Here is a 19,137-nt window from a genome sequence, read left to right as displayed (position 1 = left end):
ATCACATCTCTTAGAAGGGTAAGTGAAATTCAAGCATTCACTATACAAGAACCCTTTATACAAATACATAAACATAAAGTGGTTCTCCGGACAAATCCAAAGTTCTTACCAAAAGTTATATCACCGTTCCACCTAAAGCAAACAGTGGAACTCCCAGTCTTTTTTCCACAACCAGACTCAGTAGCCGAAAGAGCCTTACATACGCTAGACATCAAAAGAGCATTAATGTATTACATTGATAGAACAAAACAATTTCGCAAGACAAAACAATTGTTTGTAGCCTTTCAAAAACCTCATGCAGGAAACCCAATATCCAAACAAGGCATTGCCAGATGGATAGTGAAATGTATTCAGACCTGCTATATTAAAGCAAAAAGAGATCTGCCTATTACGCCAAAGGCGCACTCCACTAGGAAGAAAGGCGCCACAATGGCCTTTCTAGGAAATATACCTATGACAGAAACCTGTAAGGCAGCCACATGGTCTACGCCTCATACATTCACAAAACATTACTGTGTAGATGTGTTAACAACACAACAAGCCACAGTAGGACAGGCTGTATTACAAACATTATTTCAGACAACTTCAACTCCTACAGGCTAAGCCACCGCTTTTGGGGAGGTAACTGCTTACTAGTCTATGCACAGCATGTGTATCTGCAGCTACACATGCCATCGAACGGAAAATGTCACCTACCTAGTCTACATCTGTTCGTGACATGAGTCGCTGCAGATTCACATGCGCCCTCCCGCCTCCCCGGGAGCCTGTAGTCATTGTAAGTTGATGAAACCTGTACATTTATAAATTTGTAAATATATAATATTTTTTATACACATTATGTACATACATACTCACTCCATTGCATGGGCATTTTTTCTATATACACAACTCCTACCTCACCCTCTGCGCGGAAAACAATCTAAGATGGAGTCGACGCCCATGCGCAATGGAGCCGAAAGGGAGGAGTTCCTCGGTCTCGTGACTCGAAAAGACTTCTTCGAAGAAAAACAACTTGTAACACTCCGAGCCCAACACTAGATGGCAGGATAATGCACAGCATGTGAATCTGCAGCGACTCATGCCACGAACAGATGTACACTGGGTAAGTGACATTTTTCATATATATATATATATATATATATGTATATATATATATACAGTATATATATATATATATATATGTTCGATGGCATGTGTAGCTGCAGATACACATGCTGTGCATTATCCTGCCATCTAGTGTTGGGCTCAGAGTGTTACAAGTTGTTTTTCTTTGAAGAAGTCTTTTCGAGTCACGAGACCGAGGGACTCCTCCCTTTCGGCTCCATTGCGCATGGGCGTCGACTCCATCTTAGATTGTATTCTTTCCGCCATCGGGTTCGGACGTGTTCCTCTTCGCTCTGTATTTCGAATCGGGAAAGTTAGCTAAATATCGAAAATTCGACAGTATTGTTTGCGCTCGGTACCGGTTTAGTGTTAGTATATCGACACCGATACTAGAAGCGCTCCGGCGGCCCTTCGGGGCTTCCACTCTTTAGCAGGGCCTGGTCAGCCCGAATGCGTCCATCGTCGAAACTAATGGACCGGACCCGCTTCCGCTTCTGTCCGGTGTGCCACACGAAGTATCCTTATACAGACCAACACTTGGTCTGTAATCTGTGTCTATCACCGGAACACAGGGAGGATACTTGCGAGGCCTGTCGGGCATTTCGATCGAAAAAGACCCTACGCGATCGAAGAGCCAGAAGACTGCAAATGGCTTCGACACCAAGAGAACAGATCGACGTCGAAGAGGACGAAAGAATCTCCATCCAGGAAACGGACTCAGATGACTCCGAAAGTGAGCGACTGGGGACAATGCAGAAAACTGTGAGTAAAACTGCCCCGTCCAAGACTCACTCCAAGATCATAAAGGCCAAGGGGATGCCACCGCCAGCAGGCCATGGCTTAACCCATCGAAAACACGGTGACCAACCATCAGCACCGAAAAAGGCCACACAACTGCCGAAGACATCCGACTCCGGTCGAGATTCAGGCTCCGAACGATCTCAGCACCGAGAGTTCGACACACCCAAGGTGAAAAAAGTTACTTCGGAACCGAAAAAGACAGTTTCGAAACCTTCGGTACCGAAAAAAGCAGCCTCGGAGCCAAAATTAGGCTCTTACACAGAAGAGCAAGGACTTTCCGGACAAATGCATGAACAAAGATTTGAGCAGGAAATAAGTATGGGAGAACCAGACCATACCCAAAGGAGGCTGCATATCCAGAAAGAGACTGGTAAAATACAAACTCTTCCTCCAATTAAAATCAAAAGAAAGCTGGCATTTCAGGAGTCAGAAATGCAGCCAAAGGCAAAGGTGGCAAGAGATAAAACACCACCACCAAGGTTTTCGCCACAGCCTTCTCCACTACATTCACCACAGCTGTCCCCGGTAAGAACACCCCCAATGCAGTCACCAACGCATACAGGGATGACACAGGATGACCCAGATGCATGGGACTTATATGATGCACCGGTCTCCGACAACAGTCCAGATTGTTACCCGACAAGGCCGTCACCTCCAGAGGACTGCACTGCATAAACACAGGTATTATCAAGGGCAGCTACATTCCACAATGTAGCAATGCATTCTGAGCCAGTAGAGGATGACTTCCTATTTAACACCTTGGCATCCACCCACAGTTCCTACCAATGTCTGCCAATGCTCCCAGGCATGCTCAAGCACACAAAACAAGTCTTCCAGGAGCCAGTGAAATTAAGGGCTATCACGCCTAGGGTGGAGAAAAAATACAAACCTCCCCCAACGGACCCTGTGTTTATAACACAGCAACTGACACCAGATTCGGTGGTCGTGGGAGCAGCAAGAAAGAGAGCAAACTCTCAATCGCCAGGAGATGCACCACCGCCTGACAAACAGAGTAGGAAGTTCGATGCAGCGGGCAAACGAGTGGCAGCACAGGCAGCCAATCAATGGCACATCGCAAACTTGCAAGCCCTACTGGCTTGCTACGACAGGGCACACTGGGACGAGATGCAACACATTATACAGCACTTGCCCAAGGAACACCAGAAACGTGCCCAACAGGTTGTTGAAGAAGGACAAGCTATTTCCAACAACCAGATAAGGTCCGCATTGGATTCGGCAGACACAGCAGCACGGACAGTCAACACTGCGGTAACCATTCACAGGCATGCATGGTTACGGAGCTCAGGATTTAAACTGGAAATCCAGCAAGCTGTGTTAAACATGCCTTTTAACCAGGAACAATTGATTGGGCCGGAGTTGGACACGGCAATTGAGAAATTAAAAAAGGACACAGACACGGCCAAAGCCATGGGCGCGCTCTACTTCCCACAAAGCAGAGGCACATTTAGAAAGCCACAATTTAGAGGGGGTTTCGTACGCAAACACCAGAGCCTTCCACCTCACAAACCAGACCCACCTATCAGGGGCAGTACCAGAGAGGAGGGTTTCGAGGCTCATACAAGGGTGGACAATTCCCAAGAGCACAGGAAAAATTCCAAAGCCCTAAAACAAGTCAAACCAAACAGTGACTTCAATGTCACAAACCCCCAACACTTAACACCAGTGGGGGGGGGGGCGACTTACTGCATACTACAAAAACTGGACAAACATAACTATGGACGCATGGGTCCTAGTCATTATCCAACATGGTTATTGCATAGAATTCATAAATTTCCCACCAGATGTGCCCCCAAGAGCACACAATATGTCCAAACAATACTTGGACCTGTTACAACTAGAAGTCCAAGCATTGTTACAAAAACAAGCAATAGAATTAGTACCCAACCATCAAAAAGGAACAGGTGTCTACTCACTATATTTCCTAATTTCAAAGAAAGACAAAACGTTGAGACCCATATTAGACCTCAGAATGCTGAATCTCTACATCAAATCAGATCACTTCCACATGGTAACACTTCAAGACGTGATTCCCTTGCTCAAAAAACAGGACTACATGTCAACGTTAGATCTCAAAGATGCATATTTCCACATACCCATACATCCTTCGCACAGGAAATACTTAAGGTTTGTAATCCACAGCGTGCATTATCAATTCAAGGTGCTACCGTTCGGGATAACAACAGCCCCAAGGGTAATCACAAAATGCCTTGCAGTAGTAGCCGCTCATATAACGAGACAGCACATGCACGTATTCCCATACTTAGACGATTGGTTAATAAAATCCAGCACTCAGCAACAGTGTCTTCTTCATACGCAATACGTTATAGAAACCCTACACAAACTAGGGTTTTCTGTAAATTACCAAAAATCACATCTACAACCATCCCAGATACAACAATACTTGGGAGCAACACTCAATACACAAAAAGCGATTGCCACTCCAAGTCCGCAAAGGGTGCAAGCGTTCCAAAATATAGCATTAAACATGCAGCCAAACCAACACTATCAAGTGAGGTCTGTAATGAAACTTCTAGGCATGATGTCTTCATGCATAGCCATTGTCCCAAACGCAAGATTACACAAGCGGCCCTTACAACAGTGCCTAGCAAAACAATGGACACAAGCACAGGGTCAACTCCAAGATCTAGTGTTGGTAAACCGCCAGACACACTTCTCGCTTCAATTGTGGAACCCTATAAATTTGAACCAAGGGCGGGCATTCCAAGACCCAGTGCCTCAATACGTAATCACAACAGATGCTTCCATGATGGGGTGGGGAGCACACCTCAACCAGCACAGTATACAGGGACAATGGGACAATCAACAAAAACAACTGCACATAAATCATTTAGAACTGTTGGCAGTATTTCTAGCATTGAAAGCATTTCAACCACTGATAGCCCACAAACACATTCTTGTCAAAACCGACAACATGACGACAATGTATTACCTCAACAAACAAGGAGGGACACACTTGTCACAACTGTGTCTCTTAGCACAGAAAATTTGGCATTGGGCAATTCACAATCACATTCGCCTAATAGCACAATACATCCCAGGCATTCAAAACCAGTTAGCCGACAATCTCAGTTGAGATCATCAACAAACACACGAATGGGAAATTCATCGCCAGATCCTACAGAATTACTTTCTACGCTGGGGAACACCAAAAATAGACCTATTTGCAACAAAAGAAAACGCAAAATGCCAAAACTTCGCGTCCAGGTACCCACACCCTCAGTCCAAGGGCAATGCGTTATGGATCAGTTGGTCAGGGATATTTGCTTACGCATTTCCCCCTCTCCCACTCATTCCTTATCTGGTAAACAAACTGAGTCAAAACAGACTCAAACTAATACTCATAGCACCAACTTGGGCTCGCCAGCCGTGGTACACAACACTGCAGGACCTATCAGTAGTACCTCACGTCAAATTACCAAACAGGCCAGATCTGTTAACTCATCACAAACAACAGATCAGACACCCGAATCCAGCATCGCTCAATCTAGCAATCTGGCTCCTGAAGTCTTAGAATTTGGACACTTAGGGGCTCATTCTAACCCTGGCGGTCCAAGACCGCCAGGGCTAAAATGACGGGGGCACCGCCAACAGGCTGGCGGTGCCCCGCTGGGCATTCTGACCGCGGCGGTTCGGCCGCGGTCAGAAGTGGAAAACCGGCAAGCTGCGCCGCCATGGAGGATTCTGACACCCCATACCGCCATCCTGTTCCTGGCGGTTCTCCCGCCAGGAACAGGATGGCGGTATGGGGTGTCGCGGGGCCCCTGCAGTGCCCATGCCAATGGCATGGGCACTGCAGGGGCCCCCGTAAGAGGGCCCCAAAAAGAATTTCAGTGTCTGCTTTGCAGACACTGAAATTCGCGACGGGTGCAACTGCACCCGTCGCACCTTCCCACTCCGCCGGCTCAATTCTGAGCCGGCGTCCTCGTGGGAAGGTAGTTTTACACTGGGCTGGCGGGCCGCCTTTTGGCGGTCGCCCGCCAGCCCAGTGTAAAACACAGAATACCCGCAGCGGTCTAATGACCGCGGTGCGGTATTCTGGAGGGGGGAACTCTGGCGGGCGGCCTCCGCCGCCCGCCAGGGTGAGAATCACCCCCTTAGACCTTACACAAGAATGTATGGAGGTCATTAAACAAGCTAGGAAACCTACTACAAGACATTGTTATGCAAACAAATGGAAAAGATTTGTTTACTACTGCCACAATAATCAAATTCAACCACTACATGCTCCCGCAAAGAACATTGTAAGTTACTTATTACACTTACAAAAGTCTAAACTAGCATTCTCTTCTATTAAAATACATCTCACAGCAATATCTGTCTATCTGCAGATTACACATTCAACATCGCTTTTTAGAATCCCAGTTATCAAAGCATTTATGGAGGGATTAAAGAGAATCATACCACCGAGAACACCACCAGTACCTTCGTGGAACCTTAATATTGCATTACCACGACTCATGGGACCACCATTTGAATCCATGCAATCTTGTGAAATGCAATACTTAACTTTGAAGGTAGCCTTCCTAATAACTATCACATCTCTTAAAAGAGTAAGTGAGATACAAGCATTCACTATACAAGAACCCTTTATACAAATACATAAACATAAAGTGGTTCTCCGTACAAATCCCAAATTCTTATCAAAGGTTATATCACCATTCCACCTAAACCAAACAGTGGAACTCCCAGTCTTCTTTCCACAACCAGACTTAGTAGCTGAAAGAGCCTTACATACATTAGACATAAAAAGAGCCCTAATGTATTACATTGACAGAACAAAACAGTTTCGCAAAACAAAACAATTGTTTGTAGCTTTCCAAAAACCTCATGCAGGAAATCCTATATCCAAGCAAGGCATTGCCAGATGGATAGTGAAATGTATCCAAACTTGCTATATTAAAGCAAAAAGAGATCTACCTATTACACCAAGAGCGCATTCCACTAGGAAAAAAGGCACCACAGTGGCTTTTCTAGGAAATATACCTATGACAGAAATTTATAAGGCAGCCACATGGTCTACGCCTCATACATTCACAAAACATTACTGTGTAGATGTGTTAACAACACAACAAGCCACAGTAGCACAGGCTGTATTACGAACATTATTTCAAACAACTTCAACTCCTACAGGCTAAGCCACCGCTTTTGGGGAGATTACTGCTTATTAGTCTATGCACAGCATGTGTATCTGCAGCTACATATGCCATTGAACGGAAAATGTCACTTACCCAGTGTACATCTGTTCGTGGCATGAGACGCTGCAGATTCACATGCGCCCTCCCACCTCCCCGGGAGCCTGTAGTCGTTATAAGTTGAATGAAAATTGTAAATTTGTAAATAAATACTATTTTAATACACATTATGTACATACATATTTACTCCATTGCATGGGCACTATTAGTATATTCATAACTCCTACCTCACCCTCTGCGGGGAAAACAATCTAAGATGGAGTCGACGCCCATGCGCAATGGAGCCGAAAGGGAGGAGTCCCTCGGTCTTGTGACTCGAAAAGATTTCTTCGAAGAAAAACAACTTGTAACAATCCGAGCCCAACACTAGATGGCAGGATAATGCACAGCATGTGAATCTGCAGTGTCTCATGCCATGAACAGATGTACACTAGATAAGTGACATTTTCCATATATGTGTGTGTGTGTCTGTTCACTGGAAAAAAATGGAAAACAGGTTTAAATAAAGTTATGGTTATCATTAGTTATAACACCTGAACGTATATTTATATAACCTTGATACATTCTCCTAAAAATACAATAAAAGTGAAATTATGGTTGTGAATTAAAACTGAAAAACCACTGAAATTCATGAGTTATAGTTAAGAGCACAGTCCATAATGTGCGCTCCAAATGCAATGCTTGGATTAAAAGATACAGTTTTAGCCTCCTGCGGCTGAATTCTATTAAACAAAATTAATTTTTGAAGTGATGTGCGATTGCACAAAAAGAAACGAAAAACAATTATGTCTTGAAATGGTGTGACATGCAAACTATTGGAAACATGCAAATTATGTTTTTTACTGGCAAGCAGTCTGTTTCACATTTCACTCATGATTGCTCATTTAAGTTGGTTACTGAAAGAGGCATGATTAAAGTCAATTTGGACGAAACATGTTACCGAACTACTAGGCATATACCAATAAAAAGTACTAAACCACCAGAATTTGTCTGGTGGTGGCTTGTTCTTTCCATTTATTCTGGAGGAGGGATTTTCTGAAATTTGTGTTCCTGATTTGTTTTCCCTCTTCAATTTCTAGATTACACTGTAATCACGTGTCCTCTTTCAAAGTAGTTTCATATTCCTAAAATCCCTGGTAGTGGAACATAAAACAACATTTTTATACTCTAGATATTTTCTATTCACCAGTGAAATTGTGTTTGCATAAAACTCAGATATTACCTTTAGATATTTTATGATTACCATCCCTCGCATTATCTAATATATAAACTACCTGATGACATATTTATTTGTTCATTTCAAATGCACTTGTCGAAAAAAAAACACGTTTCACACTGAAAACCTACATTTGTGAGAAGAAAAGTTCATATAACCACATGCTTTTGCGTTTTTGTTATGCTCTCTGTCAATTGCAACATGTCTTGTTTTTTCTTGGAAGGTTTGAACTTGGATCAAATTCTATTGCCCACATGGTGACTGGACTGACTAATCAGTATTCCACAAAAGCAAAGCTTGAAGAGGTAAAAACCAGTAACTCCAGCAAACCTATTGCTAATATATGGCTTTTATTTTGTTTCATTATGTGCTAATCATAATTTCCCTCTATAGGACCTCTTTTTTACAGGATACTTATGAAATATATGAAACTGGAGATGCTTCCTTTCTCACAATGTCCTTGCCTGGGGCAGTGAGTAGTAAATGAAAATATATCATTGTTCATTGTACTTTTAAATCAGGCCTAGTTGCAAGGAATTCCTCATTAAATTTCAAGAGCCAGGGACACAACTATAGAGTTATGCCTCTTGGTGCAAAGCCTCATTTTACACAGCCCAGTGAAATGATATTGTATCACTAAAGCACCCAAATATATAATTTAATTAGCCTATAAAGATTATTAAATCACTGAAAGAAGTTAATTATTAATTTGGGTGGTTCGTAGTCTACTACAAGTAATAGTCACTAACTTCTTAGGTCTACCACAAGGTTTAAATAATTTAAACTTGAGTTCAACCCTTGGTAGTCATAGCTGAAAGCAGATCGGCTCAATTTTGAGAAAGGTGTGATGCATTTACACGCATTAAAACCGTTAAAAAATCTAAAATACAACACAATGAAAATCCTACTCAAATTTATATAAATAGACAGAAACTAATACTCAAAAAATGAAACCAAAATGACAAAAATCCTAGAAAGGGTACCAGGGATATGAATTTTTAAGGATTTAGGAGAAAAGTCACCATGAAAAAGTAAAGCGCCAAACAGTGATCATTGTTTGCGGTTGAACAAGACCCAGGCACGATTTCAGACCAAGGAGCATGGTTCAGATACACCAGTGAGGATCATCTCAGTCAAAGACTTTACCACCTGACTTTTTTTCTGAACTGGAAGTCAAAATGCTCTAACGGGGCAAGGTTACAGGCTGTATCTGGCGAAGGCGGGAAAAGCGGTAAGCAAGATTAATTCAAATTTCATGGCCTCTAAAGTCCTCTTGTCTGACAGATACTTTTCACACCTTCGCCAGGTCATAATTTCTACCTCAAGCTTTATCTTATTTATGATGCTCAGAACTCTTCAGCGTGGCAAGCCTGAAGTTGTATCTGACGAGTTTGCAACAAAACTGGACACCTTTGCTGGGAAGTCCCATTGACAGGTTTTGGACTTTTTCGAGTGTTAACTGGGACAGCACTTAATGGCCAGGGTTCATTTCAGCAGTAGTAACCAGCATGTCCCCGTTCAGTTCCATTTTTTACTTGTCAGCTGGCATTGCAGGAACAAACCTCGGTAGCCACACAAGAAGTCTGCCAGTGGCCCTGGGGGTTCAGATCTTTGTCCTGGGTACAATGTGAGTGGGTACAACCATTAAATTCTCCACCTACGTCTCAGGCAGCAGCTTTAGTCTTCTGTTCTTCTACAAGTTCAGTTGAGCTGTAGGTGAGATGCCAGCATTATAGGCTTCATTACCCAGTGGCTTGGGGTAACTTCTGGACACTCCGTAACTAATGAGGAGAAAGATTCTCAGACAATGTCTCCCCATTTTTTAAGCACAACCTGTTTACCTTTCTGCAAACTATCCCACAGTGCACTATACTAGGAGAAATCCAAGATGGCATAGACCTTCTGCCTCTGAAGGGACCCATTTAGGGGTGTGATTAGGGAAATGAACAGTCTCATCCTCCTCAGCCACATCAAACTGTTTTGAAGACCAGCTCCCCTTCCCACTGGGCTAATGCCCAATCAGCTATAGAGGACTTAAAGATTAAGCACCTTCTTTTCTTCAGGTCTCCAATGGGAAGGCCTCATAATTTCCCCTTTTAATTAGATTAGTCCTGAAACCTCCCATCTGCTCTTCTTGGGCTGACAGGTGTCGCATATATGACACTCAGCCCATCCTGCGTAACCCATTTTCTTCCTCTGGGGAAGTTTTCACACTGCATCAAGGTCAAGTAATGGCTGGGGCAGCTGTTTGCAGGCTTATGGAAATTGGCCTCCAGGTGTTTCAGGCAGTGAAAAGGTAACTTTCTAATAGTTACTTTTCCTAAATATCCTTAACTAGATCGAAAGCACATCATAGAGGCACCCCTGCACATTCACTAGAATCAGTCGCAGGAGTAATAGACCCTGTGAAGATATTTAAACTTAATAAAGTAATAATGTGTCAAGATAGCAACCCTCTGTAGTACATAAAGGCTTCTCACCAGGCTTGGACCGTTAGTAGCCCAGATCACCCTCTCAAGTGTTATGGGGTTTATGAAAAGCATCAGAATTGATAACTACAGTTAAGTATACATGAGAAAAAGTTTTCCCACCTCTCAGGGGTTCTTCAGTCAACTTAGCCCCAAGTGGGCTAACATATGTGCTATCGTAATAGCTAGTATGTATGGGATTCTCTGTTAAAATCACTATCTAAAATTGACTGACTGGGTTATAAATGCAAAAAAGTATGCAAACGAATACATCATGATGCATCCTTCTATAGGCCAATCCACTACCAATTTATATGATCTGCACAAGAAATAATATCACAGATCATAAGGCTGACAATGTTTTGGATGGGGATCTTCAGACAGCAAACACTGGAGAGATTGCAATCTTGGATATGCATAGGTTTAGGGTAGTCCATATTTATTCTTCCTGGTGAATCACATCCTCCCACCCCCACAAATGGTAGGTCAAGGAAGAAAATTCCCATGTTTGACATCCCATGTGCCTTTGCACTCCGCCAGACTCCTGCACTCAGCTCTCCACAACGCCCATGGAGCACCCAGTTGAACTGATGATGACAGTAGCCAGGTGGAAGGAAGTGAAAAACTGCCACCGCGTGCTGGGTGGGAGAAGCAACGATATGCTGTCTTCTCCTCGAGTGAGTTGAAGCCAGGGGTTTAAGCTACTGCCAGTCTTGGTTCTCTAAATATTATTTTATGTGATGAGACTTCCTGAAGGCCAAGACCGTACTGCAGCTTATTTATCAGCCCCTTATTTATTTCACACTGCACAGCCATAACAGTAATTCAACTTTACTGCAAATAAAGAATCATTGGTGGTTGAAATTCCTTTTTCAGTAAAAATATTTGTATTTTCCTTAACCCAATGGATGTTTAAGAAGCAGTCAGAATGGTGGCACCTGTTGTTAGGCTGGCATCTAGAAAAATTACCCCAGCCTTTCATTTTCTTAATTTTAGAATGTCATGACCTTATATCTGCGAATCATGTTTCTGCTTTTTTTGTTTTAACAATGCACATGGATACCCGAATATGGGAAATAGAAGCATTACCTATTAGTGTCCATTGATCTAGACATGGTTACAACTTGGACCAGGGAATCCCAAATTCCCCAGTGACTGGCTTGTCAATCGTACAGAGGACACACCTGAAGGGTGTTTGTACAGCTTGATTAACCAAGGTACAGAACTGGGTTGCTGTCAGAACTCCCATTTAGCAACTCACAAGCACTAAAGAGTAGAAAGGAAACTTTGCTTTCTATTGGTTCAATTGGCTTATAAGGCAAAACTGAAGAAGTGCACTGAATGCATTAAAGAGGCAAAGACTGGATATCTTAGAGAGTGTAGCTAACATTAAATTGTCAATAAAGGTGAAAAAGAGCACTTACCTCATTCGACTTGTCCACACTTCTGCTGAACTATTTCCTACTGCTTCCCTGGTGGGACCATGCCACTCTCTTTAAGACCCTTGCTCAGCACACTTCTTGAAACAGTTGGGCCGGTACCGGTTAATTTATACTCCTCTCTAGAACTGGATGATGCCAATAAAATGGAAAGCAGATATCCTGATCGCCTGCTCTAGCAGCTGACCCTAGATTCTAATTCTATTTTGTCACATCTGCCTTGTTCCTTCCAAAGAAAGCTAAACTACAGGGGAAGGCAGTGGCGACACAACAATATGGATTTATGGAGACTACCTACGGGATGACCTAAAAACAGGGTCCAGTCCAGAAAAGAACACAGAACTAGTGATCTCATTAGCCGTGGACAGTCTTAGGTGAGAGGAGAATGGCTCTAGTTTTGGGGCCTTTTTTTATTTAACTAGATCTGTTATCAGTCATCCACATCATTAATAACCACCTATTGGTTAAGAGATTGTACAATATCCGCTAAGGGTGTTTTGTGTTGGATTGTTTTAAAGAATTCTCACAATTAGATCTCATTGAGATTGGGTAGGCTTTGTCCCTTTTCACTTCTCCTACTGGTGCCCTCTGTTGGGGGCTTCCACAAGGCTCAATATTAATCCTGCCTAACGAAAGACAGCAAGTTACCCGAGGATACGACCCAATCTCCCCATCTAACTTCGCAGTAGTAAGGTTGTGTATGTCAGCATTTTGTAAAACATTTTTATAAGACACCATATGATAGTAACACATACTGCCTGTAAAGAGTTATTACAACAAACACTGACGCCCCCTTGTGGTCCTCTGTCTCACTGTCTGTGAGTAAAGGCAGTCATAGAAGACCAACAGAAACAGTGTGTAAGCTAGGTTTTCACCTAGAACCTAGGCTTTCTCGCAAAGAACAGACTGCTTCTTCCTAGCAACCTTTTCTTTAATTTGAAGGTGCTATAAAGGAGCCTGCCCTTAATAGACTCCGTTCTTAATGGTATTACTGTGTTCGTTACTTTGATTAAGCCCAGACTTGTCAATAGAGACCGCCTCAGTTTAGGGGCTTCCGAAACTCCTGAGAACCCCTAGGTGATCCAGGAGGCAGCAGCTCAGCTGCATTGTGGTCTCATAAAATGGCACCTGGTATCGGGTGTGCAGCAGTTTTTATATTGGCAGACGATGAATAAAAGGGTCAGTGTCATTACGTTAACAATTGTGCGTAAGGCCATACACCAACAGACTCCATATTACATGGCTGCCAAATTTAGGCAGATATGGGCCTTGGGCAGCACCGAGGTGAGCCAGTCTGGCCTGGCTACAGTTGTCAGTTACTGGAGCTAAAACAAAGGGTGACAGAGTATTTTCTGTGGCGGTGCGGTTTTTTTGGAACCCATTTCATCATTGGTTCAGTTCTGAACCCACATTGTTGGTATTCATAACATTGTTTTTTCCTCCTGTAGCAGTTTCCCATTAGTGTTGTGTGTTTTCACGTCGATTGTTCTCTGGCAGTGCCGTGAAACTCCAGTACCTGCACCTAACAAACAAAGCTGCCGTAACATGGAGTCTGACTGTTTTGTTGATATGAAATGTTGTATCCACTTAACTACTATTTAATCTCTAAATAGCACACTAGATATTTTATTTTATTATCAAATAAGGGGGTCATATGGAATATTTACCTTCTAAAATGAAGGATTATTTTTGTGTCTTGTATTTTGTTTCAAACCACAAGTGACATGCAGGCATAACCATAAACAACATATAAAGATATTACCAAGAATTTTCCAACTCAAGTTGACTATGAATATGTTGATTTACATTGTAATAACTTAGAAGCGCACTCGACAAATCAAACAAAAACTAAAATACTAGAAAATGGAGATCAAAGAAAAAGCAAACATAGCGATGTGTTAAAGTAATATTACAAAATGGAGGACTGAGAAATTACATTTCTCACATTACATAGTAGAGGAATGGTAGGATGTTTGTCACACATTAAAGGTTTCATACATAAAGACTGAAAACATATCCTAAACTCCTTGTTTATTCTTCTTTAACCAGGTGGAGGAATTCTTTGATTCTCTGGGAGAAAATGGTTCTCAACTTCGCTGTGTCCAGCAAGCAAAAGAAACAATTATAGAAAACATTAAATGGATGGACGAAAATTTGGACAGAGTCAACACCTGGCTGCAGCACAACAGCAGCTAAAGCGCTTAATGATGCAGGGGCTCTTCCCTAGAGTATCACAGAATATTTTTTTTGTAATTTTAAAATTTAAGGCACATGCACAGATAGGCTACTGTGTAAAAGCAATCCAAGGACAAATAGTCTGGTCCTCTTTTAAATATCTGAGATACTGCTTATGTTTCAAAATCCCTTTTTCTTCAAAAGAGAGCCCTTATAATGTGTTGTCTATTATTTTCATTGGCTTCATAGTTAAAACATACAAAAACATCCAATGCAGTGTGCAGTCATGTGCACCCCTACAACATTTACACTAAGGCCCTGTTGAATTCTGATGTGTGCAATAACTCCTGTCACGGCACATACCAGAATTCTGTTTTTTGACCATTATCACACCTCTTCAATACTCTCCTAAGTTTTGCAGGTTTGACCTGCCAAAATGTACCCAAGTCAAAAATGGCTAGTAACTACTGAGCTGACCAAAATGTGTAGACACATCTTCATGGCAAAGAACTGTAATATGAAGTATTTACAGGGTGCAGTAAATACCCCACACCATGGGGGGCTCTCATTATGAGGGCCCCAAGTAGCTCATTAGCACAGCCTTTGTACCCGAATCCAGTTGTAAGCAGCAGGACTGAGAAATGATAACTTTGATTGAGACACAATCACAATCTGAGGAAGATATGCAATCATTAACCTCAAGCTTTGAGCTAACACACATAGAAATTAGTAGTTCATTTGCCTGAATTAAGCCACTGCTGGGTACCCAATGATTCAAGCTTTACCTTATTTTGGATTATGGTGTTACCGCACATTGCTAGAAGCCTATCAACACTTGTAACACCACATGTCACAAAATTGTCCATCAGAAATTCCTCCACATTATACTTCTGGATTCATCCCTTCACAGATGCTGACAAGCGCAGAATAACTTAGTTTGGACCCAATACTTCTGAAAGTTTTTTTGAAGTCTCTCATTGAGGCCATGATGAGCTGCTCCCATGGCTGCACAGAAGAATGCAGTATTTCAGCTTTATCTCAAGTGAGCCTCGGTCCAGTCAAAAGAAGTTTGAGATGGACTACTTTTGCAGATTTTTCTTTAGAGTTCTCTGTAGACTTTCTTTTTTTTTTGGAGGATGCAAATGTTACTTTTCTGAAAGGAATCCCTGACTCTGTGGACCTTATTGGTTATAAAGCCACCACACACCAGGTATTAGAGCTCTTTATTGCTTCCTGCTGTGCATGTCCTCCTCCCAGTGTCGCCACTACACCAGTCCCCCTCAGCACATATGCTAAACACTGTTGGTTGTGCAGACTCACCACTTCACATGCTCTTGCTCAGTTACCAGTTCACCGGCTGCTTCCTGGGTCCTAAGATCTGAGTTGTGTGGCCGGGCTTTCAATTTCTGGCACTGCATGTAGTTCAGTTGTGCAAGGGAGATGCTGCCCACAATTCTCTTCTGTCACTGGGTCAAAAGGTGAGAGGGTCTCTTTATGTGTATCGGGTCCCCTGATGTATCCAGTAACCTTGAGCACCTTCAATTCTCCTTTTTCATTACTTAGCTCAGGTAACCAGCACTATATAGATCAAGGAGACTCCACCATGGCACATAGAGTTAGGAGACTGTTCCTTGCCTTTAATGGCTTCACCTCCTCCCTCAATATTAGTTGCAATGAAGTGAATGTTTAGTTAAGGCTACGAAAATGATATGTTCATATTTTGTAGACATGAGTTATATTGAAGAAGCCTAATAGAGGAAAGATGACAAAATGCTTTGTAGGTGGAACACATGGAACTGTCAAGTTATCTGAGCAGGATAGATAACCAGAGAAATAGCATGTTCGTTGCAGTCAGCAGCTTTATGCTCTTGTGAAAAGTGATTATTTGTAAGTGACTGTCTGCAAGTCATGAGCACTATCATATGACTATGATGTTTTTGGCTAGCCCCCGTTCACCTCAGTAAAATGCCATGGAGGCACCATAATAAGTTCAAGCTATGGTTGGCCAAAACCGCAACCCGTGCCAATAAAGATTCAAAACAGTGCACCAAAACTCTGCAGTCATAGTTCTTTCCCACAGTAGGGTGATACATGATATAATGCTGGCAGATGCAATATTCCCCAAATTAGATGCCGCACCTCGCGTTTCATAGCACGCTGATTATTAAGCAAGGAAGGATGAATTTCTGGATCACTGTGAAGCATAATGTGTGACTACAAAATCACTCAGGTTCATTTCATGCAAACCATACTCCAAAAAGTCCTGTGTCCTTCAGTTTTACCAGGAATAATAGTAATTTAACATATCCCTTAGTCACATTCATATGGATCAGGTAAAGGCCACCAAAGCATGCATCCCTTAGTCTCACTCTAGATTTGCCTGTTTTGACTGAAGAATCCAAGAAACAAAAAGTAGTCATGCCTGGTTATCTCTGAGATTAAAAAATTGTGGGTGTTCAGTTTACACAGAACCCACGGGTTCTGTTAGTGCTCGTCAAATGTAGAGTACCTTTGACTTTTTATCGCCTAGATCCTGCCTTTTACTCATTCAGTTTTCCCAGCAGTTTCTTTTGGATGATGAAGAAGCTCTTTGCCATTGGGTCAATGGAGGCATTGCTCCTGGTAGAAATTAATAGACGCTCGTTGAATTATTTGGATTATGTTTACATTCCTGAGCTCATTTCCCACTCTCAGAGTTCCACTGAAGTTGATTTAGAATTCAGGGAATAAAATAGAGAGGGAATCTTTGACTGTTGAGATGCTTTCTGAAATTTATTTGTGTGTGCTTTCCTCTGTGCATCTTGTATTTCTGTGTGATAACTTAAAATTGTAATGTGATACCTTAACACATTTAAACGGGAGCGCCATGAAGGCACAGAATGCCTATATGAAGTACACAGCACTTTGCTTTAAATAGTACAAGTGCCGCAGACGATAAAGATATGCTGCTCTTAACGTGCACGTATGTAGGCGTGGCCCTTGTACATTAGGTCTAGGCTTGGAAGAGCATATTCTATTTTAATAATCAACAGCGTGCTTTTAGCAGTGGATGAATGCTCTCCCAGGGTTTCAATTTAAAGACACTGTTCACTGCACTTTTTATAAATTGTTTTAAATGTAATGCTCAAGTAGTGGCCTGACCACGGTCACTGGAAAGGTCGGAGATGTACTGTGGCTGATTTTCAGGTTTGTGGGAAAATTTGGGATTATAAATATACTGTGGATTGGTAATCCAGCATTCCATTTCCTTCTTGGCGAGTGCTTTTCAAGTCCATCACCAATAATTTCTAATATCTTTTGTGTACATTTGGCAATCAGTATATTATGCTAGGAGGACAAGGAGTTTGTTATAGGATAATACAGCACACTCAATAAATTAAATTACATTTAAAGGAATTAGCTATGTTGAAGTTTCAGTAACTGACTCAACAAACAAAATATTGCAAAAAGCTGTAGAGGATATTAATATGACATTGCAATTATATTAAAATGACACTCAGCAATAGAACAGCAGGAAGTTTATGAGAGATATTTTGACTATGAAATAATTGTACGAAAGAATATGTGTGCAGCAAATAAAAATATGTCAAACCTCATTTTGATCTAGTAGTGATCCTGAGAACAGTTCCAAAAATACTGAAATGGATTTGCCTAAATCGCAAATTATTTCTGCGCAATACACAACACACCCTGAACAGGTTTTTTAGATGGATGCAATGTGTTGTAATAACTGGAACCTCCTCCCTGCTTGCCTCCTCAATGTAGCATGGGCTGTTGACAATGTGTTAGGATGCATTCAACAGGCACTATTGACTGCAATGGTCCAGGCAACAACATGAGCTATCACTCACCATTCTATGCCAGCAGCAGCAACAGTCTGCTATGATAAAGCAGACTAAAGGGAATGTGACATTGTCCATTTAACAGATGGGCATAGCAGAAATAAGAGGTGCAGTGGAAAATCGTGATTCTAAGGATATAAATGACAGCCACACGCTGACTCGATGCTTGTCATCATCTTGATTCTGAGGAACACAGCTTTGCATCCCCACAAACCCTGGGGATATTTTCATGCACCAGATAGACTTGGCAGAAATCAGATGGACAGATTCATGCTCTTACCACCCTAATGTTGCTGATTTTAAGCAATCCTGCGTAGTCACTTTTTTGTTATGTTATTGGTGTTTTTATAGTGCACTAATCACCTGTGCTGGTATCCAGGCACTCTGTAGCAGGTTTGAGGCTTACTTAAAGCCAGTTTTCCAGCTTCTTGCAAAAGTCAAGATGAGAGGAGGAGGCTCTTGTGTTGTGGGATTCCGTTCCAGAAATTAGAGGCCAGGTACGAGAAGGGGTTGCCCCCTACTCTGCTTTTGTGCATGCATGGGGTGTGTGCTAGTGAGATTCTGGCAGAGCAGAGGTGTCCAGAAGGTTAGTAAAACATGAATGTAGCTATTCAGGTAGGCAGCACCAATGTTGGGGAGAGCTTTGTGGGTGTGGGTGAGGAGTTTAAAGTGTGCCAGCTTGTATCAGGAGCGATGGAGTTGTCTGAGTTTTGGTGTGATGTGAGCTTGGCATCGGAGGTTAAGGACTAGTCTGGCTGCTGCATTTTGGTCTGCAGTCTTCTTGTGAGCTGGGTGGCAATCCCTCCATTTATAGGGTGCTTCCAAACTCTAGTCTGCTGGTGATGAGGGTTAGGGTGA

At 42.3% G+C, this 19,137-nt stretch overlaps 1 protein-coding gene across 3 annotated transcripts in view; it reads left to right on the top strand.

The window, feature by feature from the left end:
• ERAP1 (endoplasmic reticulum aminopeptidase 1) overlaps positions 1 to 18,033 on the top strand; it is a 540,616-nt gene extending 522,583 nt beyond the window's left edge. For all 3 annotated transcript variants that reach the window (XM_069225890.1, XM_069225880.1, XM_069225900.1), the window contains exons 18-19: positions 8,579 to 8,660; positions 14,312 to 18,033. In XM_069225890.1, the coding sequence (XP_069081991.1) occupies positions 8,579 to 8,660; positions 14,312 to 14,458 (229 nt within the window). In that variant the 3' untranslated portion in view covers positions 14,459 to 18,033. The remainder of the gene's footprint in view (positions 1 to 8,578; positions 8,661 to 14,311) is intronic.
• Positions 18,034 to 19,137: the final 1,104 nt, after the last annotated feature.

Source organism: Pleurodeles waltl, chromosome 1_1 (genome assembly GCF_031143425.1).
Source record: "Pleurodeles waltl isolate 20211129_DDA chromosome 1_1, aPleWal1.hap1.20221129, whole genome shotgun sequence".
Lineage (NCBI taxonomy): Eukaryota > Metazoa > Chordata > Amphibia > Caudata > Salamandridae > Pleurodeles > Pleurodeles waltl.
Note: the sequence above shows the minus strand (reverse complement) of the source record. Positions and strands in the feature narration are given on the sequence as shown.